Source organism: Cavia porcellus, unplaced genomic scaffold (assembly GCF_034190915.1).
Source record: "Cavia porcellus strain 051 isolate PalLab524CR breed Dunkin Hartley unplaced genomic scaffold, mCavPor4.1 scaffold_9, whole genome shotgun sequence".
In the NCBI taxonomy this organism is placed as follows: Eukaryota; Metazoa; Chordata; class Mammalia; order Rodentia; family Caviidae; genus Cavia; species Cavia porcellus.
Window position 1 is genome coordinate 11,053,209 of NW_026947492.1, and position 25,321 is coordinate 11,078,529.

The 25,321-nt window shown below is 50.7% G+C and overlaps 2 protein-coding genes and 1 long non-coding RNA gene across 5 annotated transcripts; 2 read left to right on the plus strand and 1 right to left on the minus strand.

The window, feature by feature from the left end:
- Positions 1–1,638: 1,638 nt before the first annotated feature.
- On the minus strand, positions 1,639–6,523 carry LOC111757667 (uncharacterized). Its single transcript, XR_002791962.2, has 4 exons — positions 6,362–6,523; positions 4,478–4,626; positions 3,210–3,265; positions 1,639–1,936 (listed from the first exon to the last, which is right to left on the minus strand). It is a non-coding gene; the product is annotated as an uncharacterized LOC111757667 (long non-coding RNA).
- On the plus strand, positions 2,740–6,508 carry Upk2 (uroplakin 2). 2 transcript variants are annotated; one of them, XM_023566253.2, is made up of 5 exons: positions 2,740–4,226; positions 5,025–5,156; positions 5,313–5,451; positions 5,643–5,713; positions 6,070–6,508. In XM_023566253.2, the coding sequence occupies exons 1-5, from the start codon at positions 4,190–4,192 to the stop codon at positions 6,204–6,206; spliced, it is 516 nt and encodes a 171-aa protein (XP_023422021.1). In that variant the 5' UTR covers positions 2,740–4,189; the 3' UTR covers positions 6,207–6,508. The 2 variants fall into 2 exon arrangements, with proteins under 2 accessions (XP_023422021.1, XP_003472835.1); XM_003472787.4 differs by lacking the exon at positions 2,740–4,226 and adding an exon at positions 4,491–4,621.
- A 9,784-nt stretch (positions 6,524–16,307) lies between the features above and the next one.
- On the plus strand, positions 16,308–24,716 carry Foxr1 (forkhead box R1). Of its 2 annotated transcripts, none has more exons than XM_003472651.4 (6): positions 16,308–16,656; positions 22,018–22,092; positions 22,210–22,469; positions 22,659–22,882; positions 24,049–24,287; positions 24,644–24,716. In XM_003472651.4, the coding sequence occupies exons 1-6, from the start codon at positions 16,596–16,598 to the stop codon at positions 24,670–24,672; spliced, it is 888 nt and encodes a 295-aa protein (XP_003472699.2). In that variant the 5' UTR covers positions 16,308–16,595; the 3' UTR covers positions 24,673–24,716. The 2 variants fall into 2 exon arrangements, with proteins under 2 accessions (XP_003472699.2, XP_063111970.1); XM_063255900.1 differs by having other exon boundaries at positions 16,472–16,656; positions 24,049–24,142.
- Positions 24,717–25,321: the final 605 nt, after the last annotated feature.

Genomic DNA, 25,321 nt, shown 5'->3' on the forward strand with positions numbered 1-25,321 from the left:
GCTTTCTGCCTCCCAACCCACCCTTCAAATCTGTTCCAACCCGCGCATCTGGGAATCGACCTGGATTCTTCCTTCCCTAACCTGGGGAAGTCACTGGTCTGTCACCTCTCCTTGATCCCGGCACTGCTCTCCGGCTCGGCCAGCGCTTCTCCCGGGCCATGCTGCTGCTCTTGGGTGTTCTGTTCTCTTCCAGTCCCCCGTCTCACCAGCTGTCAACCCACCCTCCACACTGCTGCAATGACCCTCACACAACCGCACCTCCGACAGCTTTCTGTTTTCTTTAGGGTAAAACCCGGTCTGTGGGTTTTGGATACAAAGCCTCTGGCAACCCTGCCAGTGGCTCTGGTCTCACCAGCTCCCTCTTCAAGTCCTCTTCCTAACCAAAGGGTAGCAATGCAGTTACCAGGTGTGAGGATGAGTCGCCTCTGAACCTTCTTACACGCTACTCCAAAATCAACTCTGGTTCATTCTTCAAAACCCAACAAGCTAGGGCTGGGGGTTTAGCTCAGTGGCCTGAGTGCCTGCTTGTCAAATGCAAGGTTGTGAGTTCAATCCCTAGCACCGGAAAAAAAAAATGGATGGATGGACAGATGGACAGATAAGCAGTTCCTGTGTGCCTGGCCCTTAAGGCATGCTTGGCGTACAGGAAACAGCTCGTTCACCTCAGCTTCCTCTCCCATGGACTAGCAACTCCCTTCAACATCAGCTTTGCTGATCAGCTGCTGGAGAAGCAAATCCCATGTTACATCCTACCTGATGCACCATCTGCTCAGTGCCCTTGGGAACATCATTTACCATCTCTGTGCCTCTAGTTTTCTTTGCAGTAAGAGTTAGGAAAAAGGCAAGGATCCAGGCACAGTGGTGCACACTTGTAATTCCAGATTCAGGAGACTGAGGCAGGAGGATTCTCATGAGTTCAAAGCCAGCCTGAACTATACAGGGAGACCCTGTCTCAAGAAACTAAACAAACAAACTTAGCATTCTGGGAGACTGAGGCAGGAGTATCACAAATCCAAACCCAGCTTAGCCAACTTAACAATTAAATGAGACCTGGTCTCAAAAATCAAAAATAATGGGGCTGGGGATTTAGCTCAGCGGCATAAGCGCCTGCCTTGCAAGCAGGCAGTCATGAGTTCGATTCCTGGTACCGATAAGGAAAAAAAATCAAAAATAAGCTGGGGAAGGCTGGGAGTTTAGCTCCGCAGCTCAAGTGCTGGCCTGGTAAGCACAAGGTTATGAGTTTGATCCCTAGTTCAAAAAAAAAAAAGCTGGGGATGTAGCTTAGTGCAAGGCAGGCAGCTGGTACAGTGCACACATCTGTAACCCCAACACTTGGGAGGCTGCAGCAGGAAGATCGTGAGTTTCAGGTGACCAGCCTAGTCTATAGAAGACCTTGTCAAACAAAGAAAAAGAAAGAAAGAGGGGGAGTCATTTGGCACCCACATTCCATCCTCCCTGAATGGGAAGGATTGTCTTATTGTGGCAGCTTTTCCAGCCTTAGATCCCAAAGACAGGTTTCACCACTTCCCAATGGACTAAGGTTCGATGAGTGCCGCTGACCTCTGAGTTCAAGCCCTCGGGGTTCCCTTGTCCACACCCAGGGCCTTGCACAGAATCCTACAGATTAGGGCAGTAATCTTCAGAATTCATTCTGTATCTTTATTTTATAGGCATTTTTACACCATCATATCTTGCTAGATCATCTGGGTAAAGAAAGAATTTTCAATGTGAAAAACTTGAGGTACAAAGTGACCTCCGGAAAGCTCGATGGCAGCTCTGTCAACACAAGGACAGTAGTTGCCATCGGAGGTCTGCAGGCCTGTGGAGCGGGCATGTTTGCCTGACTGGCTGGGTGACAGAAGAGTGGCACTGCGGTGTGAGAAACGGGTATAACAGACAGACGTGGGTTCTGATGCCAGCTCTTCTGGTGGTTAAACTATAAGAGAGAGAAAGAGAGAGAGAGACACAAGACAGAGATCTCTCTCATGGTCCAGAAAGAGGAGGTCTCCTTTAGCAGGTAATTTTCTGGGTAAATTACAGCCTGAGTAAAATAGAGAAATTAGGGACATTCTTTGAAAGCAGAAACTTAGCTCACCGTATATCTCTGGTGCCTAATACAGTACCAGGGATACTCTTGATGCTCAATAAATGTCTGCTGGCTGAATAGAAGATTTGGAGGGAAGAAGGCAGAGGAGAGAACTCAAGTGTGTATAGAATCAAGAATCAAGAGGGAGAGAGGTAAGAAAAAGGAAGTCCAGGAGAGAAACTCCAGACAGGTGGCCCTGCTCTGCTTCCTCTGAGCCATCGGTAAATCCTCCAGAGGAACGGGGTTCTGTGGCTTTAAATGACTTCAGCGTTGTCAATGAATCTGCTTGCTAAAAGAGTTATCCTCTTGCTCCTGCGCTTGGCCTCCCCCTCCTCTCAGCTCCCCAAACCCTTCTCGGCTGCTGTGATGGGATAATTAGATGCGAGAGCTCAGCACAGATGATGCTCCAGTTGCTTAGCAACTAATGGTTTCCATGGAGACCGCAAAGCACAGCCTCCAGAGCAGCCAGTGAGCAGCTCGGCAGGGCAGGGAGAAGAGGAAACTCTCTGCTCCTCCAGAAACCTGGGGAGGGTTGAGGTGGGGAAGGGAGGTGGGTTGGAGGGAACCAGGAGGGCTTAAAGGCCCAGAGCCCTCATATCCCTTTAAATTCTGTTTAGAGATCTGCCCTCCCTTACCCCACTCTGTCTCCCTGCTAATTTCACATAGGGCTGAAGGTTTAAGAGGACCCGGTGCAACCTGCCTCGAAATAAACCCAACCTCTTCCCTCTGCTCTGTGGTTATGAGTGACATGGGAAGAGACACCTCCCAAGCCCAAGTGTAAACGTCCTCTGGTGGGTGATGGGCTTTGAGAAGTCCTAGGAAGAGCCCCTCGCCCTGGCATTCCATCGTTTAGTCTCCCCCCGCTCAAGTTCCTTCATATTGGAGAGACCCTCTTTTGGTTTGGGGGTGGTGGTGGTAGGATCTCACCTAAAGGGACAAAAGCCAAGGGAGGGAGAAATAGAATTCAATTCTCCACCCAAAGGCAGCCTGTTGTAGCACGGTGGGGGGAAACAGCCAGCCCTGACCTCCGTCAGACACTGGCGTATGTGTGTGTGTGTTCCTGTGTGTGCATTTGTGTGTGTTCATGTGTACACACGTGCGTGGCACAGGGAACATCCCATACCAAGCCTTCTGGCAGCTCCAAGCGTGGGTCTTTTAGGCCAGTTCCATCCGTGTCACCTGAAAGATGTTAAAAATGCAGAATTTCAGGTCTTAGCTCAGACCCACGGAATCAGAATCTGCATCTTAGCCAAGTTCCTGGTGAATCATATACAGATTAAATTTGGAGAAGCTCTGGCCCAAACTGTTCCCACTGTCTGCCTGGGCCAGAGTTCTTTCTTCACTGTCAGTAAGCTCCGTCCTCTAGGCTCCGAGGTCCCTTCCCCACTCATAGTTGGGTAGGGACACAGCCCCTCACACCCCACTTTCCCGCTAGGACCCTGGCCTTTCTCTGACACCGGAAGAGACAAGCTGCTTCACAGAGCAACAAGACCTAGCCCAGCACCCTCTGTGGAGCACAGGTCTCTGCAACCTCTCCAGTTTCTGTGTCTACAAAAAGCCAGTCACACCCAGGCGCTCAGGGTGCCACAGGCTAAGGGCACTGGCACGCAGCATAGAGTAACCACATCCTGGCAGAGGGGGCCAAAGGGAAATTGTGTCTTTTTCATTTTTCTTCCCAGGTGTTTCTCTTTTACTCATCAGTACTGGGGGGTGAACCAGGGCCTCGAAGGCCCTGAGCACGTGTCTTACCCTGAGCTATTCCCCAGCCTTCTGTCTTTATTTTTTCTTGATCAGTTCCACAGGTGTTTGCAGACTAAGACTGTCCTCACCTCGTCTCTGCTGGACTCAGCCAGGGTCCCCCTCTTCGCTGGCCTCCCACGCCCACCTCCAGCGGGATCTGCAGGCCTGTGCTGTGGCCCCCTCTCTCTCTCAGCATGGTGGTACTGGGTCTCAGTCTGAGACTTTTGAAGCCAAGGCTGACACTTTGCCGCTCTGCACCCACACCACCCAGTCCTGCTCTTTCTCTCCCGGTTCTCCAGTGCCTCAGGTTTCCCTCCTTTAGCTGCAATCAAGGCAACTTCAGAACTCAGTGGCTTCCTGGGAATGCGCCCTGTCACCAGAGAGAGCAGCCCCCCACCAGGTCGGGCTCCAGACACACACATCTGCCCAGGGACAATGCCTCACCCACGGAGGCCCAGAAGAAGGGGGTTCGACCTGCCCCTCTCACCAGCTAAGCCTCAGGGCCAGACAGGGCATCCCCTTGGGCCTTGAGGGCCAGCACCCCACCCTGAAAAACCTGTCTCGCCCCCTCCCTCAGTGTGTGGGCCCCAGGGGCAGGTTGGACAGGATTCCCCTCCAGCTCCTCCCACCCCCAGGACAAAATCAGCTTACCCTGGGGGCAGGGCCTCACTGGCCTGCCGAAGCCCCAGCCTGCCAGCGCTGTCCCCTCCCAGCCCAGGATGGTGTCCCTGCTGCCGGTCCACACCTTGCCTTTGACGCTGATTCTGCTGGCTCTCCTGGCCCCTGGAGCTACAGGTCTCCTGAGGGAATGGAGAGGGGTTCAGAGGTCTAGACAGGGGCCCCGTGCCTCTCAGGGCTCTCAAAGGGACTCGGTGTGGCTGGGGATGGCAGTGACCTAGGAGGCAGAGAAATGTGGGAAAGGTCCCAGGTTGCAGGGAGAAGGCAGTGGGCATCGCCGGGCTCCTGGCACCCAGACCTGAGCTCTGGAGTAGCGTGGAGGAGCGGTCAGCTTCAGCAGTGCAAGCCTGCCCCCTGGTGGCCAGACTTGCACAGGACTGTCCGCTCTGCCCCCGGGCTGCAGAGGGGAAGGGGAGCCGGACCATTAATCCTTAGCAATGCTCCAGGGAGGGGTTCGGCCAGATCTGAGGCTGGCGAGGGCGGTGGTTCCTATCTGAGCCTCTTCCTGGCCTCCCGGCAGAATTCAACATCTCCAGCTTGTCTGGCGTACTGTCACCAGCGCTGGCGGAGAGCCTACTGGTTGCCTTGCCTCCTTGTCACCTTACAGGAGGCAACGCCACACTGATGGTCCGGAGAGCCAATGACAGCAAAGGTCTGCATTCCCTCCCCCAGAGACCCCCCTGAACCCCCAGACCCCTTCCCAGAGCACCCCCAGGCTACACCTCCCTTCACCCCTTTTCCAGAGGCCCCCTCTCTCAGGGGCCTCCAGAAACCTGACCCTGATTTCCACTCCCAACGTCCCGCCCAGTGGTGAACTCCAGCTTTGTGGTCCCTCCGTGCCGAGGACGCAGGGACCTGGTGAGTGTGGTTGACAGCGGGGCTGGCTTCACGGTCACGAGGCTCAGTGCGTACCAGGTGATGAACCTCACACCAGGAACCAAATACTAGTAAGTACCTGACCCAGGCCTGGACACCTGTGCCTTGGGATGCAGGAGGAAAAGCTGGGGAGGGGACCGGTCAGCGTGGGGACATTGCGCAGACCCAGCCTGGGGCAGGGTACAACGGAGGCACAGCTGTGCCCAGCTCCTCTTCCCTGATACTCACTGAGGCCTCTGTTCCCCAAACACCACCCCAAAAGCATCTCCTACCGAGTACAGAAGGGGACGTCCACTGAGTCCAGTCGGGAGATCACAATGTCCACGCTTCCTCGTGAGTAGCGCTCCCTGCCGCCTCTCACATCTCAGGGTCCACTGACCTTGTGAGCGCCCCCTCCTCTCCAGTCCTGGTTAGCTGTGCCCCTCCCCCAGAGGGTCCCCTCAGCACCCTGCTTACCCCTGTCCTACCACTGAGTCCCTGGCTCCAGGCTAGGGACGGTGTCTGTCTAACCTCTGGATCCTCAGTGACTCACCGAGGAGGTACCTCATAAATGTCAGTTTGAGGGGTGCTTGGGCCCATGGCTGGCTGGCTGGACTAACGGCTGGATGCATGGCCGGCTGGTCAGGGGCGAATGAGGCTCAGGGAGCCTAGGCCCTGCACAAACGCTCCTCTTCCCTCTCTCCTGCCAGGAAGGACTGTAGAGTCCATCAGGGTGGGAATGGCCCGAACCGGAGGCATGGTGGTCATCACAGTGCTGCTGTCCGTGGGCATGTTCATACTTGTTTTGGGCCTCATCATCACCCTAGCACTGGGCGCCCAGAAGTGAGGAGGGCTGGCCTGCACGCTGGGCTCTCCAGGACGCCTCCTTCCAGGCCTTGGCCAACACCTGTGGCTCCTCCAATGCCTTTATCACCCCCTCCCTGCCCCGTCCCCTGGGGTCCTTCCTCCCTCTGTCCCTTGCATTGCCCCCCAGTGCCTCACCTTGTGATGTCCCTTGAGGCTCCTCACCTGCTCTGGTCAGCATCCACCTTCCGCCTGTTTCACCCCGCTGCCCCTGCACATAACAATGCACCCCTCCCTCTGTGACCTGGGATTCAATAAAGGCTGCCTGTCATGTGTTTCCCTCTAGTGGGCCCAAAGCTCTAGACTTGAAGTCCAGGCAGGAAGTACACAGTCCTTTCCCTGCCTCGAGCCCCTGAGCGGCTTTTCCCACCGGAGAGGCAGGCAGCGTTCCCAGACCCACACCTGGCTGAGGCTTTTATACACGGCAAACCACCCATCAGGGCCAAGTTGAGGGCAGAAGCTGGGACTGGGGTACCAGATGGGGACCGAGAGGCCTGAGAACCTGGGGCAGCAGAAGACGGAGCCGGGGTGCGAGCAGGGAGGGGTAGGGTAGAGGCTCTGCCTGCAAAGACAAGATAGGGTCACCAGCCAGGATGACCCGAGGACAGGGCGCTGGGGGACCGGTGGCAGACAGGCTCACAGGGCTCTAGGAGGTGAGAAGGGAAGGGGAAGCTGCCTGGCTGAGGGGAAAGGACAAGCGTGCTCCCCCACTCATGCATGACTTCCGCAGTACACGTTCCTTATAAGGATCGGTGATCTGCACATTGCTGTAGGGCAGATAGCAAAATCTGCAAGGCGATCCTTGTGGTTTATATCTAGATGCCCCGAAACCGCATGCGCTTATAGTGGGGCTTCTAGAGGGTGACGGGGTACAGGGCCTTCCAACTAACTTGTTGCTAGGAAGTGAGGTCTTGCCAGAAGAGGAGCAGGGTGGCCTGGAAACATTCACCTCCCTCCCGAGCTCCTCTGCCCTCTCCACTTCCCGTCTGCCACGCCCCTCTGCCTGGCGTCCTGCCTTGGTGGACCACAGACTCAAAAGTGAGCCACTTCTCTCCTTTAAGTCACAACGCTCAGCTCACCATCCCAGACAGAAACTGCACACACATTAAATAATAACTCTGTCACCTCCACCAGCCCCTGACAGCCAGCACTTTGCTGTTGCTGTCAGTTTGTCTGTCCTAGGTACCTCAAATAAGTGCAATCATTCCAAAATGTGCACTTTTGCATCTGGCTTATTTCCTGTAGCATAATGTCTGCACAGTTCAGCCACTGTGTGACATGTGTCAGAATTTTATCCCTCTTCAAGGCTGAATAATATTCCAGTACACATATTTATTATGCTTACGTAAATGTATTTATCATTATTCATTGGTTCATCAATTGAACATTGGTCGCTTCCACCTTCAAGCTCTTGTGAATAATTTTGTTGTGAACAGTGTTTACACACATCTCTTCAAGTCTCTCCTCAGTTCTTTCGGCTGTAGACCCACCATATGGTAATTCCCGGTTAAGTCTCTTTAGGAACTGCCACACTGTTCACAGCAGCAGCTGCACATTTTTACACCAGCCCCACATAAGGCTTCCATCTTCTCCACTTCCTCACCAGTATGTTTGCTTGCTTTAAAAAGGTCATTCTGATCCTTAAACATATGTCTTAGAAAAAAAAAAAAGGTCATTCTGATCCTTAAACATATGTCTTAGAAAAAAAAAAAGGTCATTCTGATCCTTAAACATATGTCTTAGAAAAAAAAAAAAAGGTCATTCTGAGCCAGGCGTGGTAGCTCACATGGTAATCCTACAACTTGGGAGGCTGAGGCAGGATAATTGCCTGCAAATTCAAGGCCATTTTGGGGGTACATAATGAGTTCAAGGCTGCCCTGAACCACACGGCACACTTTTTCAAATAAATAAATAAGTCGTTATTCCACTGAAGGAGGAGTGGTTTGGGTTTGCATTTCTCTAGTTATTCCTGTATGTCTTCTTGGGGGAAATGTCCACTCTAGACTTCTGCCTTTCTGTTGTGGAAGTGAGAAGGTCCTGCTACGTTGCCTGGGCCCCTCTCAAATTCAAATCCTGGGTGCAAGTGACCCTCTCACCTCAGCCTTATGAGTAGCTAAGACCACAGCGTGTGCAGATACACACACACCCCATATCACCAGCCTCAGGGGTCCACCTTTTTTTTTGGTTTTGTTTCACTTAAGACAAGGTCTCTGCATAGTTCAGACTGACCTTGAACTCACTACGTAGCCCAGGCTGGCTCCAACCTGCCTCAGCCTAAGTGCCAGAATTCCAGGTGTACACCACCTCGTGCAGATTTTACTCACTGGAGAAAAGCTCTTCCTAAGTAGCTCAGGCTCCTCCTCCCTTAGCCTTCCAGATGCTGACATTACAGGCATGTGCCACAGTTTTCTCTTTTTTTATAATTTTACTTTTATCGGTACTGGGGATCGAACATGCAACCTCACGCTTGCAAGGCAGGCGCTTATGCTGCTGAGCTAAATCCCCAGCCCTTAAGTGCCACATTTTTAACCAACACCCCCCAAAAAACCCACCCCACAACATCCATGAAGAAAATGACTAAGAATAGCAAAATATAATCAATTTGGGGCTGAAGATGTAGCTCAGTTATAGTGTTTCCCTGCTTAGAAGACACAGATCCTACAGCAATCCCCAGTGTCATGCCTGTAATCCCAGCACATGGGAGGCTGAGGCAAGAGGGATCAGGGGTCACTTTTTGTTTCATTGTTTCTCTTTGTGCTATTTGAATTTTCCAAATTTTCTATATCAAATGTGATTGTTTTTATAATTAGAGAAATTATCATTAAAATGATTATTGCTGTTGATATCACAGGTAGAGCATTAACAAACTTCTAAGCAGGAGGCTGTTGACACCAGACTTGGTGGTGCATCCCTGAGGTCCCAGCACTTGGGTGGCTGAGGCAGGAGGATCCTCATGAGTTTAGGCCAGCCTGGGCTAGGTGGTGGGTTCAAGGCTAGCTTGAACTATATAGCAAGACCCTGTCTCAAAAAAAATTAGAAAACCTGAGCTGGGGATTTAGCTCAGTGGTTTAAGCGCCTGCTTGGCAAACACAAGGTTGTGAGTTCAATCCCAGGTACCAAACAAACAAAAATCAGTAAACCCAAAGAAGGAATGTGTTGATTGTACTTGAGTTAAAACAACTGGTGCCTAGATGGGTAGCTGGTGCCAGAGCACACAGCTGGTGTGCCCTTAGTCCTTGGGTTTAATCCCCAGCAACAAAACAACATAATTTCCCAAGAGGCTTTTTATGTGGTTTTTTCCCCCCTCAGGGTTTTTTCTGTACTACTTTTTTTCCCCTTGATACAGGGTCTTGCCACAGTGGCCTTGAGCTCTAATCCTCCTGCCTCAGCTACCAAAGTGCTGGATTCCAGAGATCCACCATCTGGGTTCTTAGGCTTTGGATTCCATCCCAGCCATGATCAGAGTTAGCAACTGGGATCACATTCAAATCAAATTATAAAAAACAAGTTTCTGATTGGCAGACAAGCAACCCGCAACACACAGGAAGTGGAAGGGGTCGGACTGATGGGGAACCAAGATGCCACAGGAACCAGGGGGGACTGCTTCAACCAGGGGCCAGATTGAGACAATTTCAGGATGAAAATAAATAATGAAGCACCACCCATAATCTCAGCACTCTGGGAGGCTGAGGCAGGAGGATGGAAAGTTTGAGCCTGGGGCAAGGGATCAATTTACCCAAACCAGCCTCAAAACAAACAGAAGAGTTCTGAGGCCTCTGGGTTCAATCTTCTTCCGCAGGACAAAAGCAAACAAAACAACACAATGGGTCAAGTGCATACCTGTAGTCCTCGGGAGACTGAGGCAGAAGGGTACTTTGAACCCAAAATTTGAAGCCAGTGAGCGGAAGGAAGGAAGGAAAGTTTGAGTTGATGTGCGTAAAACATTTCTTGTACATCACAAAGTTTTAGATTTACACGGTTAACTTGCTCTTTGGTATTTTAAAATAAAAACACTGATTCAAGATTACTCAGAGGTCTATAGAAAGACAGCCAAGTCTACTATCTTGAAAAAAAGGGACACTTTAAAATTCAAATGGCTGTGTTGAGTTTGTTGTAAAAGGTCATAGTAAATAAAAAATATTGAGAAGGCTATAAATGTAAGAAATATACTTTTGATATGAAAGAATTCTGTATGATAAAAGTCTTGGCCCACTAAAAATTTAAGAAGAGATAGACAAGACTAAAAAGCTTAGGCATGTCAGAAAGGTTGGTAAAAGCAGTTCATTAAAAAACAATGTATCTACAGTCCCGTGTGTTGCCTGGTGCAGGTTGGGTTGTTCCTACTCAAAACTCCCATGAGGAAAATAGTCACATCAACATGAGATTACCAGTCAAGTAAAAACCTTTTAAAATACTTATATGGTATATATACTGGATTATTCTATTCAGCCCTAAGATGGCCATTTCAGTGTGTTACAGGGGTTGGGGGTTTAGATCAGTGGTGTAAGTGCCTGCCTGGCAAGTGTGAGGTCATGAGTTCAAGTCCCTGGTACCAAAAAAAACCCCAAACAACAACAACAAAATAAAGTGTTACAAAACCAACGTTGTCATGATTGTCCTGCTAAAATATTATATATGGCTCTTAATCTCAAATTTTCTTTTTTTTTCAAATTTTCTTTATAAAGCTATATATTTATATAAAATTATAATAATTAAACCCACTACAATATTAATGCCACTGATCTTCTGGGCGTTGAACAACTAAAGTTTAGGAGCTTAAGCTAAACAGGTGATTAGGCTAAGAGGCTATAACAAAAAACACCACCCCCTGCCTCACCCCCTGCCCCACCCCCTGCCAGTAGCTTCAGTTCATCAGTTGCCCACGTGATAATTCGTGCTCCAATCTGGTTGCTCCTGTCTCTTAAAACAGCTGGTCACAAACCAGGTGTGGTAGCTCACGCCTGTGATCTCAGTACTCAGGAGACTGAGGCAGGAGGATCTCTGCACATTTGAGACCAGCCTGGGCCATAAAGTGAGCTCAAGGTCAGCCTGAAATGCACAGAGAGATCCTGTGTCAAAAAAGAGAGACAAACCAAACAGCTGGTTGCCGTGACACATATCTGGTCACTATACTGATAGACACCTCTCTTGCCTGTAAAGCCAGGGCAAGGTCTCCTCACACTCGATGTACCCACTGTGATTCTAATACCAGCAGCACCAAAGCCGTACACGCGCTGGGGCTCCCTCCCGATGCTGCTTGGTTCCCTGTGTAGATTTTTTTGTTGTTGTTGTATTTTTACCAGTATCAGGGATTGAACTCACGACCACATGCTTGCAAGGCAGGCGCTTATGCCTGGTGAGTTACATCCCCAGCCCCTCCCTGTGTAGATTTAAGATGCTTTCTTCAGCCTGCAAGTGGCCTCTGCCAGTCAACTGCTCTTTGCCTTCCAATGGAAACACACTGACCAGGACAAAAGGGGCAGCTCACATGGACTCGCTTCCCTCAAGTTTTTTTTTTTTTTTTTTTTTTTTGTCTTTTTCCTTTTTATCGGTATCGGGGTTCCCTCAAAGTTTTAAAACCTCCCATGACCAAAGAAAAATAATCAGATGGACGTTGGAAAAAACTAAAAACATTCCAACAAATCAAAACGGCCTTGACCTCAGCTCCACCCCTTAGGAACCCCACATGTGACCTGCCCCTTCCTCGGTAAAAAGCAACACGTAGCCTCAGGAGTCTTAACTCAAACCATGGGTCCCTGGGAGGGGCCAATCACCCACATTGGACTCAGTGCCAAAAGGATGTCCTCCCTGTTGGCAGCCACTAACTCCTTACCAGCCAGCCTGAGCTCCAGATGGAGCCGCTAACAGATGCTGAGTGCGCCACTCAGGGATGGAAGTTGCTCTGCTAACAGCAGACATCACCTGGGATGTGGCTCAGCAGCACCGGCCTCTGCCTGGCAAGCACAAAGCCCTGAGTTTGATTCCCGGTACAAACAAAAAGACAGTGTCAGGCCAGTTAGGCTGCTGTTACCACCGAAGAGGTGCTCTGAGCAAAGCCTCTTCCTCAGAAGTGGTCCACTCGGGGAGCCCTTGCCTGGGCAAAAGATAAAAACGTGAACAGTCATACAGACTCCAAACATGCCTTCGCTCATCCTAAAGGAACTGGCCTGCACCTAGATGAACATCACCATGACATCACCTACAAAGAAGGCTGCTATGGCCCAGCTTCCAAAGTGGACACCAATCTGCAATCAGTCAAAGGTGTCAACCCTGTGCACAGACTTAGCCCTCAACCACCTGGACCTCACCCACCACCTGAAATCCAACACATGGCACTCTCTCCCCTTTCAAAGACCCACGGGTAGATTTTACCGAGGTTAAGCCAGGTAGAGGCTACGGAACAGCTCCTGGGATTTGTCCGCACTTACTCTGGGTGGCCGGGGCCCTTCCCCCTAGGACTAGAAAGGCCTCTAAATAGGAGCAGCAGGGGTCCAGCCCGAGATCCATCACTCCACGATCCAGCGGGCCATCCCGGGGATTGCTGGTGAGTGAAGCCCCCTGAAGACCTCCATAAAGAGACCACACACTCCCAAGTCTTGCTCTGGCCACGCCAGAAGCTGGCAGCTCTTCACACGGGCAAAGATGAAGTGGACAACATACACCGGAGTAGCCACCATAACTGATCAGGCTAGCATCAGTTAGTTCCCTCCTCTCCTTAGTCTGGTGCTTGCCTTAAGACTCTGGGCTGCATCTCCAGACAACTAGAAAGTTCCCCACACAATTGCCTTTGTTCTTTTCTATATTAGTGTAACAATTAGCCTGGGTACCTCAAACGGTCTCTCCAAGTTTTAAAATGACTGTCCTGTGTTCCTCTGCAGCCTGCTTTGCTGAGCTGCCATGCACCGGCTCAGCTGCCATCTCCAACACTGTTACCGTCAGGCTCCTCGTTAATCTCTGTGTTCATTTTCTTTCTTTTTTTTTTTTTGTCTTTTTCTTTTTTATGGGTACCAGGGATCGAACTCACGACCACACACTTGCAAGGCAGGTGCTTATGCCGCTGAGCTAAATCCCCAGCCCTGTGTTCACTTTCAATCCCTGGGTCGCAACTCCACAACGCGGGAAACCCCACCAGAAAGTTGCTTTGGTTTTTGCCTGCACAGATATAATTCTTGGGCTACTTACTTTGAGCTGTCTTAACCAAAACTAAAATGAGTCTGGGGCTCCCTGGGCTTTCTCCCCTCAAAGATAAGAGCTTTGCTCAGACTGCTGATGGCTCTCCCAGGGTTTTGTGTGATTCGCATCCTGACTTCATTTCTGACTTATCGGCTCCTTAAAACTGAGGGGGAAAAAAATCTTCCCTAGAAAAAAATGGGGGCAGGTGACAGAAATTTTGAGCAGCCTGATGTCATATTGAAAGAAAATATACTCATCCGGCCCACCATGTAGCTAACGCTAAACCCAGTGAACCCTAACTGGCTCCCCCGTTAATTTGGTAGATGTCTGACTCAAGTCAGCCTGACCATGTCCAGCTGTACTTATCTGTGCTTTCCCTCTTAAAACTATATTCTGTTTTTCTAACATATTGTAAGAACTTTCTACCCAGCAACAGGCAGTCAGTCACCACCCAATGAAAACCCACCACACTTTTAAGCTTCTGTACTTCCTGCTTGTAAAGCCTCAATAAGCTAAACCCAAAACTGACTCAGGGCTGGTGACTTGGACCTGGATCCCACCAGCTGCTGGAATAACAAAAAGTTGCCTTCCAACTCCTTGGTGCAAAGCATTTTTCATCCAGGCTGGTGTAACTTTCTGTAACAATCTAGCCAGCTGTGGTGGCACACACCTGTAATAATACTTGGGAAGCTGAAGCAGGAGGATCACTGTGAGCTTGAGGCCAGCCTGGGTTAAATAAATAATAAATAAATAAACCAGTTCAATGTCAGTCTGCACTACATGGAAAGACCTTGCCTCTACACAAACAAAAAAATAAAAATTTTGGTACCAGAAATTGAACACAGGACCTCACATTTGCCAAGCAGGCAAACAAATACAATAAAAAAACAAAAACTAATCTGACAGTATTTCTAGAAAAATGTGAGGTAGCGAAAAACTTAATTGGCCACAATTTACAGTATAACTGTCAATTGGGTTATAGTTACAGGGCCTCCTACAATAAATCAAAGCTCAGCTACAATGATTAAACCCTGTATTAGTTTAGTCTTTTGGGCCCAGAGTAGCAGCCTCAGTGTTCTCCTACACAACTTTGTTCACCCAATAGAACAACAGCTAAATAAAGACTTTGGTTTTTGTTTTTTAAGACTGGTTTTTTTGTTTGTTTGTTTGATTTTGGTACCGGGGATCGAACTCGTGACCTCATGCTCACCAAGCAGGAGTTTATGCCACTGAGCTAAATATCCTGCCAACAGCTAGACAAAGAGGAAAAGATAGATTTGGAAACATTAGCCAGGCACTGTGGAACACACCTGCAATCCCAGCTACTCCGGAGGTGAAGCAAGGGGGTGGCAAACTCAAGGCGAGTTCAGCCAAGGCAGGTAGCACCTGCCCCAAAGGAAGATGAGGGAACGTGGGGTTCACTGGTAGAGTACTTGCTCAACACTCACAGCTATGGGTTCAGCCCCTAGTACTGAAAAAAATTTAAATTATCATTGTATAGACACCATAAGTAGTGACTGAGTCAGACAACAGTTATAATTGGATGCTGGTGAGTTCAAATTTGACACACAGAATCACAACATTAGGTTATTATTCCTATTATTTTTTTTTTTTTTTTTTGAGACAAGGTCTCACTATGCGGTTCAGGCTGGCCTTGGGCTCACTTTATAGCCCAGGCTGGTCTCAAATTTGCAACATCCTCCTGCCTCAGCCTCCCAAATGCTGGGATTACAGGCATGCACCACCACACCTGGCCCAACATTAGGTAATTAGTGGGGCACAGTGGTACACTCCTGTAATCCCAGCACTCGGGAGGCTGAGGCAGGAAGATCACTGAGAGTTCAAGGCCAGCCTGAACTACCTACATAGACACTGTTTCAGAAAAAAAAACCAAAACCAAATCAAAAAAACAAACAAAAAAAACCAACCAAGGCCCTGCAAAACAAAAAATCCCAAAACACTAGGTAATTGCTAGCATCTCCTCCCAAAGTGCTAATTTAAAAGATGGGGTAACCTTACAGTCAAGAAACCTGGTGACTGCCACTAAACCAAGTGATTGGAATTTAATATTACCAGTGAGAAAACAGAGCACAGGTCTTCTGAAGCATTACTTTTCTGGCATTCTTGCTCCCAAAATTCATATCTCACTCTAATTGTGAGGAAACCTAAACTGATGACCATTCTGTAAAACAAAAGGCCCATGCATCTGAAAAATGTCAGTGTCCAGAGGCAGCTCAGCTGGAGAGCACGACCTAGGATGTGTCTCCCAGGCTCAATTCCCAATCCTGAAAAAAAAATGTAAACACTGCTTGAACCCCAACTTTTGTCTCAAAACAAAAACACAAGAATCAGTGTTGGCCTGGCTTCAACTCTGTGGCGACCTTCCTGCCTCAGTTTCCAGGGTGCTGGAATTAGGGGGCATGTGCCACCACGAATAGCAATCCTGTGAATTTTAATATATCATAAACTTTTTTGGTGGGGGAGGAGATACTGGGGTTAAATCCAGGGCCTTCTTACTAAGCTTATTGAGTTAGATCCCTGTCCCGGCTTTTTGTTGTTGTTTGAGCCAGAGTCCCACTATGTAGTCCAGGCTGGCCTCGAACTCTCAACCGTCTTCCTGCCTCAGCCTCCGAAGTGCTGCCATTACTGGGGTGCATCAGCACGCCCGGTTTTTTGTTTGTTTGTTTTTTGCCAGAGAGGATTTTGCTAAATCGCCCTGGCTAGGCTTGAATTTGGGATTGTCCTGCCTCAGTTTCCTAGAGGGCGGGAATTACAAGCATGCGTCACCACGCCCATCGAGAAACCCAAAACTTTAAAAAGTTCAATCAACCGTCATTCTAATGCAATCTCCACCACCTACTGCAGATGCAAATTTAGATAAACCATAAAACCTATCAGAACTTTCAGGAAGGCGCTATTATCACTGTCACAATGTGAGCCTGAGGCCAGAAGGACGAGGCAGAGACACGCGGCAGCGCTCCGGCTGGAGCCCCGAAGCCCACGCGCGGAGGGGCCGGGAGGCGGCGAGCTCGGGCGCCCGCGCTCACCCCGCGCCCCGGCGGCCGCCGGGTACTTAGGCAGCGGCGTGGGCGCCGCGCCCCGCCCGCGCGCCTCTCCACCCACGGTGGCTGTGAGACTCCGCGACGCCGCCTTCTGGGCCAGCCTCCATGGCCAGGTCCCCGGGCTTCTGGACTGGGACATGGGCAACGAGTGCTTCCTGGCCTTCACCACGTCGCACCTGCCCGTGGCCGAGCAGATCCGTGAGTGTCCACGGGCGGGTGGGCGCGGGGGGCTCTGCGCGCTGGGCGCGCTTTTTCAGGGTTCCCGCCCCTCCCCCACCCCTGCTTGCTGGAGCCCACGCAGGACGGGGCTCGGCCCCCCGGTGGACCCGACCCCTCCTAGGCAGCCGTCTCCCCCAGAAGGTGCATCGCGGCTGCACCCGCCCGCCGAGGCCCCAGAACTTTCTAGGCCTCTTCTGGGCCCTTCTTGGCGATCGCTGACCCGCCATGACTCTTTTTGGTGGCATTGGGATTGAACCCGGGGCTTTCGCGACGAGCCGCCTTACCCGCGTCCTGAGCAATGTGTAGCCTTGGACTGGGTCTCCCTCAGGGCTAGATCCCCCAGACGGGGTGCAACTTGGAGCCCTCCTGCCCCACCACCGATGGTGGCCAGCGTGTGTCCGCGCCTCTTCGAGCGTTGTTCAACGTCAAAAAGTACTGAGTATCGGTGACTCCGTGGCTGACGGTCTTTCTCGTTTCTAAAGAGTTTCTCCTTTCTTTGGATCAATGAGTTAAAGGGACTCACACCTGCGTTCTCTGCACCTGCCCCATCCCATCCAGGTTCTGAGTCCACTGTATTCATTGTATCCCTTCAGGTTCCGGCCCCACCCCTTTCACGCCCATGTGCAAATCTTAAACCTTTTAGTGTTGCTTGTGCATCTCGCCTATTTCAGGTTTTTGTTTGTTTGGCTTGGTTTTTTGTGTTTTGAGACAGTGTCTGGCTATGTAGTTCCCACCTGGCTTGAAACTCACTATGAAGCCCAGGTGTGCCTGGGACTCAGCAGTGCTCCTGCCTCAGCCTCTAGAGTGCTGGGATTACAGGGGTGGGGCATGGCGCGCGCCTGCACACCTGCGGCTTTCGCTTTGTTTCTGACGCCTGTCTGGATTACTAAGTGAAACTGGGTCCAATTAGTTCTGCCTGTTGCATGGCGTTCTCTTGTCTGCTTAATGTGTCCTTGCCTACACCTAGATTGGCCCCTGCTCTTTGCCACTCGGTAAAGCTAGTAACCTTCTATGTGGTCAGTTACTCAAGAGGTTCTCAGTAATAAAATGCTTGTCTAGCTTGTCAAGGCCCTGGGTTTGATCCCCAATGTTGGGGGAAAAAAAAGAGGCTATGATAGGAATGTGTACCACAGCGACAGTAGGTGGCACCCAGGTGATAAAGACAGGCAGTGAGGTGACTTGGATTTGTGGTATAACAACAAAAATGGAGGGCTGAGGGTGTGGCTCAGTGTTTGAGCATCACCCTGCATGTGTGGGGCTCCTGCGTTATATCCCAGCCCTGCAAAACATAACATTCCCAACAACTTTCCGGTTTTTTCAGATAGGCTGGCCTTGAACTCAGTGAGTGATCCTCCTGCCTCAGTTTCCCAAGTGTTGGGGTTATAGGCAGGCACCACCAGGCTGGGCTCTGACAACTTTTTTTTTTTTTTTTTTTTAAGTCTTCTTCCTTTTTACCAGTACTGGGGATTGAACTCATGACTGCCTGCTTGCAAGGCAGGCCCGTATGCCGCTGAGCTAAATCCCCAGCCCCAACAACTCTTTTTTTTTTTCTTTTCTTTTTGTACTGGGGAAGGAACTCACCACCTTGTACTTGCCAGGCAGGCACTTATGTCACTGAGCTTAAATCCCCAGCCTCTTTCTTGTTTATGTTTTGTTTTAGTACCAGGGATCAAACTCAGAACCTCGTGCTTGTGAGGCAGGCGCTTATGCTGCTAAGCTAAATTCCTGGTCTGGCTCCCACAATTCTTTTTTTTTTTTTTTTTTGAGACAGGGTCTTGCTATGCAGTTCAGGCTGGCCTTGAGCTCACTTTGTAACCCAGGCTAGTCTCGAACTTGGAATGATCCTTCCGCCTCAGTGCTGGGATTACAGGCCTGAGCCACCACGCCTGGCCTGCTCCCACAATTCTTAAGAGGCCAGTGGATCATCTTTTTTGTCCCAACTACCCAGGAAAGTGAGACAGGAGGGTTGGAGCCCAGGAATTCAAAGCTAGCCTGGAAAACATTTCAAGACCCCATTTCTAGGAAAGAAAAAAAAAAAAAATTAACAAGCTGGGACTGGGGATGCAGCTCAGCGGCATAAGCACCTGCCTTGTAAGCATGCAGTCGTGAGTTTGATCCCCAGTACCAATAAAAAAGAAAAAGACAAAAAAAAAAAATTAACAGCTGACTCCTGAAATTTTGGGCCGACTGGAAGGGTAGCCTTGTACTGAGATAGGAGGTGTCTCTGACCATGGGTTTAAGGAGAGAGATCAGGAATTCTCTGAACTTGATGACTTGGAGGAGATGCTTATGGATGTCACATACATGAACCTGAACTTTTGGAGACAGGTGTGGGCTACAAATGTCAATTTAATTTAATTTAATTTAATTTAATTTTTTGTGCTGGGGATCGAACTCATGATCTTGCGCTTGACAGGCAGGCACTTGGTGAGCTAAATCCCCAGCCCTAAGTCTTGGGTTTTGTAAAATGAGAGACTTAACATGTTTGTCTGTTTGTTGTTGAGAATACTCCAGTGGACACAGAAAAATGAATGACAGGCTGGGGATTTAGCTCAGGGGCATAAGCCTTGCCTTGCAAGTGTGTGGCCTCTGTACTGATTTAAAAAAAAAAAATGAATGACAAAGGAATGAGCGGAGCCTTTTGGCACCATGCCTTTGAGAGGGCACTGGCAGACAGATGCCCGTCACTGTCCTTTGATCCCACTGAGACCAGCCCACTGACCCCGTCACTTTTTGTGGCTCTCAGTCACTTGATGTCCTCTTTCTTCAACCCACTTGGAACCCGTGGCCCAGCATCTGGCTGCCTCCAAGCGTCAAGGCCCTGGCCCCTCTGTGGCTTTGGAGCACTTTGGCCAAGCCACAATTAATTGTCCTCTGTGACACAGTGCTCTGAAGCCAGGTGGCGGATGGGCAAAGTGCGAGGGCTCTGGGGTCACAGGGGAGTGAGCTGCCCGCTGGATGCGGCCACAGTGAGGCTGTCTGTAGCCTGCCATGTCAGTTTGGGGCATGACTGAGAGGCGCTGGGTGAGAGAAGTGTGCTCCCTGCTGCTGGGGAGCCAGGAGCGGATGCCCTGAGCCCCAGTGTAGGGTCAGCCTGGACCAGTAGGGAGACTCTGTGCCCTTTGTCTCTTTTTTTTTTTTTTTTTTCTTTTCAGTGCTGGGGATCAAAACCCAAGGCTCCACGAGTTAAGCAAGTGCTCTGCTCCTGAGCTACACCCCTAAATTTTCTCTTTTTTTTCCTCGTACCCATCGAGCTCGAGCTCCTCACCTCACGCTTGCTAGACAGGCCTTTGTGCCACTGAGCTGAACTCCTGGCCCCACCTCTGTCTCCTAAAGAGTAGGGCTGGGGGGTGTAGCTCAGAGGTACAGCACTTGCCTAACATGTTCCAGCCCTGGGTTTGATCCCAGCACTACAAAAAATAAAATGTTAATGGGGTGGAAGCGCATCCTTGGAGAAGCTTCTAAGAAGTGGCCAAAATTTAAGGCAGGAGCAGGGCTGAGTGAGCCAGCCCGGAGCTAGGGGAGTAGCCGAGAGCAACCTGCTGGGCCGGCAGGCTGTGTGTTCTTAGGCAGTGAATGAGGCGCCCAGGAGCAGGGGGAGGCCAGGTCCCTCCTCATGGCTCCTCAGGGGACTGAGCTTCTCCGGGGCTGCACCTGGGCATACTCAGACTGGCAGGGATCCTGTTCCGCTGCGTTCTTTGTCAGTACCTCGGATTGTCTCTTTATAACTGTCAATGTGGTTGACCATAAAGTGTTATCTGCATTTTTCTTATTCCTAAGAAGCCTGAGTGTCTTGTTAGCCATTCAGGGGTCCCATCCCTGTGAACACTGTTCACATCTTTTGTCCACTCCTTAAGTTATTTACTGACTTTTTTGTTCGTTTGTTTTTGTAGGAGCTTTAATAGAGAACTGAGAACTTCTGGGCTGTTGTTTTGTTTTTTGACACAGGGTCTTGCTATGTTAGTCAAGCTGGCCTTGAACTCACTATGTAGCCCAGGCTGGCCTTGAACTCAAGGTGATCCTTCTGCCTCAGCCTCCCAAGTGCTGGGATCACAGGTGTGCGTGAGGGTTTGTGGGGCTGGGATTGAACCCATGGCATTATGGATACTAAGCCAACACTACCACTGAGTTACAGTCCCAGCCCTATTTCTAGTCCTTTCTGTTCTAGAAAAGTGATTTCTTCTTTCCCCACTAAGGTGTAATTACATTCTTTACTGATCGACTCCGAGATACTTTATAATTTTGCTTGCTATTATAACCAGTACCTTTTTTTTTTTTGGTACTGGGGATCAAATTCCCGACCTCATGCTTGCAAGGCAGGCACTTATATGCCACTGAGCTAAATCCCCAGCCCCTAACCCGTACCTTTTTAAAAGTTAATTTCCAGTTTTAATGCTTGCATAGAGGAACAGTATTGATTAGTATGTTCTTATCCAGCAAAGTTGCTGTGCATATTCTTCTTGGTTGTAATCATTTGTACATTGATACTACATTTTTTTAATGATACTACATTGTTTTTTATATTTTCTCACTTTATTTATTTATTTTTTTTTGTGGGGGACAAGGTCTCACAATATAGTCCAGGCTGGTCTTGAAATCACTTTGTAGCCCAATCTGGCTTTGATTTCACAGTGATCTCCTGTCTCCGCCTCTCAAATGCTGGCACTACAGGCATGCGCCACCGTGCCCAGCAGGCAGTCCTATTTAAGAATTAGCCAAGAGGAGCTGGGGATTTAGCTCAGCAGCATAAGCGCCTGCCTTGCAAGCAGGCAGTCGTGAGTTCGATCCCTGGTACCGATAAAAACGAAAAAGACAAAAAAAAGAATTAGCCAAGAAACCCAGGCTAGAGGCAAAGATTTGCAAGCCCTGTGTTTGCAGATGGTGCCTGAAGCCATCGGCACACATGAGATTGTACAGGGACTGGGCATGTGAAATGGGAAGAAAGGATGCAGAGGAGGCCTGGTACGCGGCGTGCATCTGTAATCTCACCACTAGGGGGCACAGCAGGAGAATGACGGAGTTCAAGGCCAGTCTGGGCTATGCAGCAACACCCTGTCTCAAAAAGAGACAGAGCTGGGTGTGGTGGCTGAGACTGAGGCCGGAGGATCATTGTGAGTTAGAAACCAGCCTGGGCTACAAAGTGAGCTCAAGGCCAGCCTGAACTGCATAGCGAGACCCTGTCTCAAAAAGAAGAAAAAAGCCAGGAAAATGAAAAGGGCAGAGCTGAAGGAAAGACTGATAAAATAAAATCCATAATCCTTCCTTTCCTGAGGCAGCTTCAAGGCCCAGGATGTCAATGGAAATTCTGAAATATTGTGACACTTTCTATCTTTTCACCAGTGGCGAGATATAAACTCCGAATAGTTGATCCACCTGTGTTGCCTCTGGAAAAGAAACCCAACTCTGATGGAGATGGTGAGTTGAGCAGGAAGGGAGCCCTCCAACAGGGACAGGAAGGCTGCATCTCCTGGGCTGAGACCAGGGACACTCAGAGCCGCTGAGCTGTGGCACCATCTTTTGCACCCCACACAGGTCCAGATATTGAACCCAACCTGTGGATGTGGGTAAACCCTAACATCGTGTACCCCCCGGGCAAGCTGGAGGTTTCAGATCCCACAAGTGTAGCAGATGAGACAAGTGAGGTCCCCTGCCCTCAGCCACCCCTGGAAAAACAAGATGCCAGCAGCTCAGAGGGCACCGGGGCGGAATCACCGCAGGCTTCCTGCAACGAGCATTCGCCCCCACGGAAGCAGAAGCGGAAGCAGAGCTTCTCGTCCCCTGGTGACCAGGAGGTATGGACACAGCCTGGGCAGTGGGCAGGGTGGGCACAGGGACTCAGCAGCAATGGCTTAATGGGTGCAGAAGTAAGCAGGCCCCTTGGGTTGGGGACAGGGCCAGGTGGCCTGCACCGCTCCCCTTCACCCGCTGCACCTTAGAGTGGAGGTCGCTGAGTCAGCAGAGTTCCTACTCTGCTCCTCCAGCTCACAGAAGAGGAGGCCGAGGACCAGGATGACAGCTCCTCTGTGGCTCTCCTGCTCCCCCTCAAAAGGGCCTCCCTCCAGAGTCGGAGGCTGCAACCAACCATCAGCCCGGAGGGGAGGCTCTGGTCCCGGCCCCCTCTCAATTACTTCCACCTAATTGCCCTGGCACTAAGCAACAGCCCCCCCTGTGGCCTCAACGTGCAACAGATCTACAGTTTCACGCGGTATGTGCCAGGGGCCCTGTGAGGAGGGGAACGGGAGGGGGCCCGAAGCCCTGCGATCTGCCCTGGCGCTAAGCTGTGACTCAGTTTCCCCATCTGGGTCTCAGGATGAGCACCCTCCCAGGCCAGTGTGTAAACAGGGTCCCTACTGGAACTCACAGGTGCACTTAGGTCGGTAACTCTTCTTCTTAACCCCACCTCTCAAGATTAGCCAGTGCGGACGCTCGGAGGTCCTGCCTGTCACAGCTCCCTGCACCCCAGGGGCCAGGGGAGCCCAGTCAGGAAAGGACATCGTTCGGTGGGTGTGTGCACATTCATGCGTGTGCGCTCGGGACAGAGCCCAGGCCTCACACATGCTGAGTGTGTGCTGTACCCCAGAGGTCACCCCGGTACTGATGTAGCTCTGACAGGGACCTGCACGAGGGAGTCTCTTCTCAGGACTGGAATGGAGAACAGTTTAATGTCTCAGGTTCTTCATCCTCCAATTGGGATATCCCTCGCTCAGAGGCCTGATTCTGCTTTGTTTCTGTGTTTCTGTGACTCAAGTCCTGAGCCCTGAGAGCAAAGGAGGAAAAAAAAAGAGTCTAGGGAGAGCAGTGAGGTAGGATTTGCAAAGAAAGAGTTAATGCTGGGAGTGGAGGCACACCTGTAAGCCTAGCTCTTGGGAGGCTGAGGCAGGAGGCTCCCTATGACTTCATGGCCACCCTAAACTATGTAGTGAGACCCTGTCTCAAAAATACAAAAGAGAGGGGCTGGGGATTTAGCTCAGCGACATAAGCGCCTGCCTGGCAAGCACGAAGTCCTGAGTTCGATCCCCAGTACCGCCAAAAAAAAAAAAAAAAAAAAAGTGTTCACTGGGTGTGGGCAGGCATTTAATCCCAGCACGCTGAGACGCTGAAGCAGAATGACAGCAAACTGGAACCCAGCCTGGGCAATTTGGCAAGACTCAAAATAAAATTAATAAATTAATTAATAAATAAATGGGGGGGCTGGAGATGTAGCTCAGTACAAGGCCCTAGGTTCATCCCCAGCATTGGGGAGGGGTGCTCATAAGCAGTGCACAGTGGGGAGGAGATCTGAGGCTCCTGGCCCCTGGGGAGAGCTGGCACAAGAGCGGGGCCTCCTCCAGCAAAGCCTTGCCCTGCCTTACGCTTCCTCCCTGCCCACAGATGGCACTTCCCCTTTTTCCGGACGGCTCCAGAAGGCTGGAAGAATACTATCCGTCACAATCTCTGTTTCCGAGACAGCTTCCAGAAAGTGCCGGTCAGTATGCAGGGGGAGGCCAGCCCCCGGCCCCGAGCCTGCCTCTGGAAGTTGACTGAGGAGGGACGCCGCCGCTTTGTGGAGGAGGCCCGCGCCTTGCCCTCCACTCAGCTGGAAAGTATCCAGCAGTGCATGAGCCAGCCAGGTGTGCTGCCTTGTCGCAAGTGGGCCCGTGGGGGGACCTGAGGGCCCCGAACTAAGCCCACAGCCTGGGTCCTGCTCCAGGGACATCTTCTGTAGAAAGCAGGGGTGACAGCAGTGCCCGGTGGAGATGAGGTCATTCCTGTTAGTGTGAGCCTTGATGCTCCAGGGATTGGGGGCCACAATAGGTGTCACTTGTGAAGGCGACCTCCTCTTTCTCCTGGTGCTGTTCAGGGAGCCTCAGGAGTGTTGTGTGAGCGTCCAGCGAGGGGAAGTAAACGGCCTGCTAGAAGAGTGTTCCAGATTTGGGGGCTGTGGTGGCGAAGTACAAGATCCCTTGAACTTTTTATTTTCTTACAGATGTGATGCCCTTCCTCTTTAACCTGTAAGGAGCAAGAGTCATCAGCCATGCCTTATTAAACTTCGCAAAGCAGCCTCTGTGCAGGCGTGCGTGCATGCGTGTGAGTTTGTGTGTGTGAGTGCATGCATGTATGTGTGTGAGTCTGTGTGTGGTCGTGTCCATGCATGCATGTGTGTGTGCATGTATGAGTGTGCATGTATGTATGAAAGTGCATGTGTGAGAGTGTGTGTATGTGTGTAGTCGTGGGTGAGCTCATGCATATTAGTGCATGTGTGTATGAGTGCTTGTGTGGTGTGTGTGTGTGTGTCAGGATGGGCTCTGGCAGGAATGTAGTTCAGCGCCAAGGGTGGAATCGCAGGCCCTCAGAGCCAGGGGCAGCTCCCCAGGCAGCAGGCAGTTGCTGGTGCGCAGTCTGGGCTTCTCATTCTCCTGGAGCAGCTCCTGGTTCCTGGGCTGTGAGGATCATCTGAGGAGATGCCCTCATTCACCTTCAGCATCCCCTGAGAGGCTGCTGCGGAGCAAGCGTGGTTGGGAAGTGAGGGGCCCTGTGAGGGGCTGTCGTCCCAGCAGAGAGGGTTCAGGGAGCTCGGCCGTTACCTGTGTGGTGCTAGGCACTAAGCCCAGAGCCTGGGGTATGCTGAGTACTCCTCCACTGAGCTGCGTCTCCAACCCTGCTG

What these genes read in the sequence shown, in the direction of transcription:
- Upk2 (XM_003472787.4), top strand. Translation starts at nt 4,546, where the DNA reads ATGGTGTCCCTGCTGCCGGTCCACACCTTGCCTTTGACGCTGATTCTG. An exon ending in GAGAGCCAATGACAGCAAAG is followed by an intron (nt 5,157 to 5,312) that starts GTCTGCATTCCC and finishes CGTCCCGCCCAG; the next exon opens with TGGTGAACTCCAGCTTTGTG. An exon ending in ACACCAGGAACCAAATACTA is followed by an intron (nt 5,452 to 5,642) that starts GTAAGTACCTGA and finishes CCACCCCAAAAG; the next exon opens with CATCTCCTACCGAGTACAGA.
- Foxr1 (XM_003472651.4), top strand. Translation starts at nt 16,596, where the DNA reads ATGGGCAACGAGTGCTTCCTGGCCTTCACCACGTCGCACCTGCCCGTG. An exon ending in GCCCGTGGCCGAGCAGATCC is followed by an intron (nt 16,657 to 22,017) that starts GTGAGTGTCCAC and finishes TCTTTTCACCAG; the next exon opens with TGGCGAGATATAAACTCCGA. An exon ending in CAGATCTACAGTTTCACGCG is followed by an intron (nt 22,883 to 24,048) that starts GTATGTGCCAGG and finishes CCCTGCCCACAG; the next exon opens with ATGGCACTTCCCCTTTTTCC.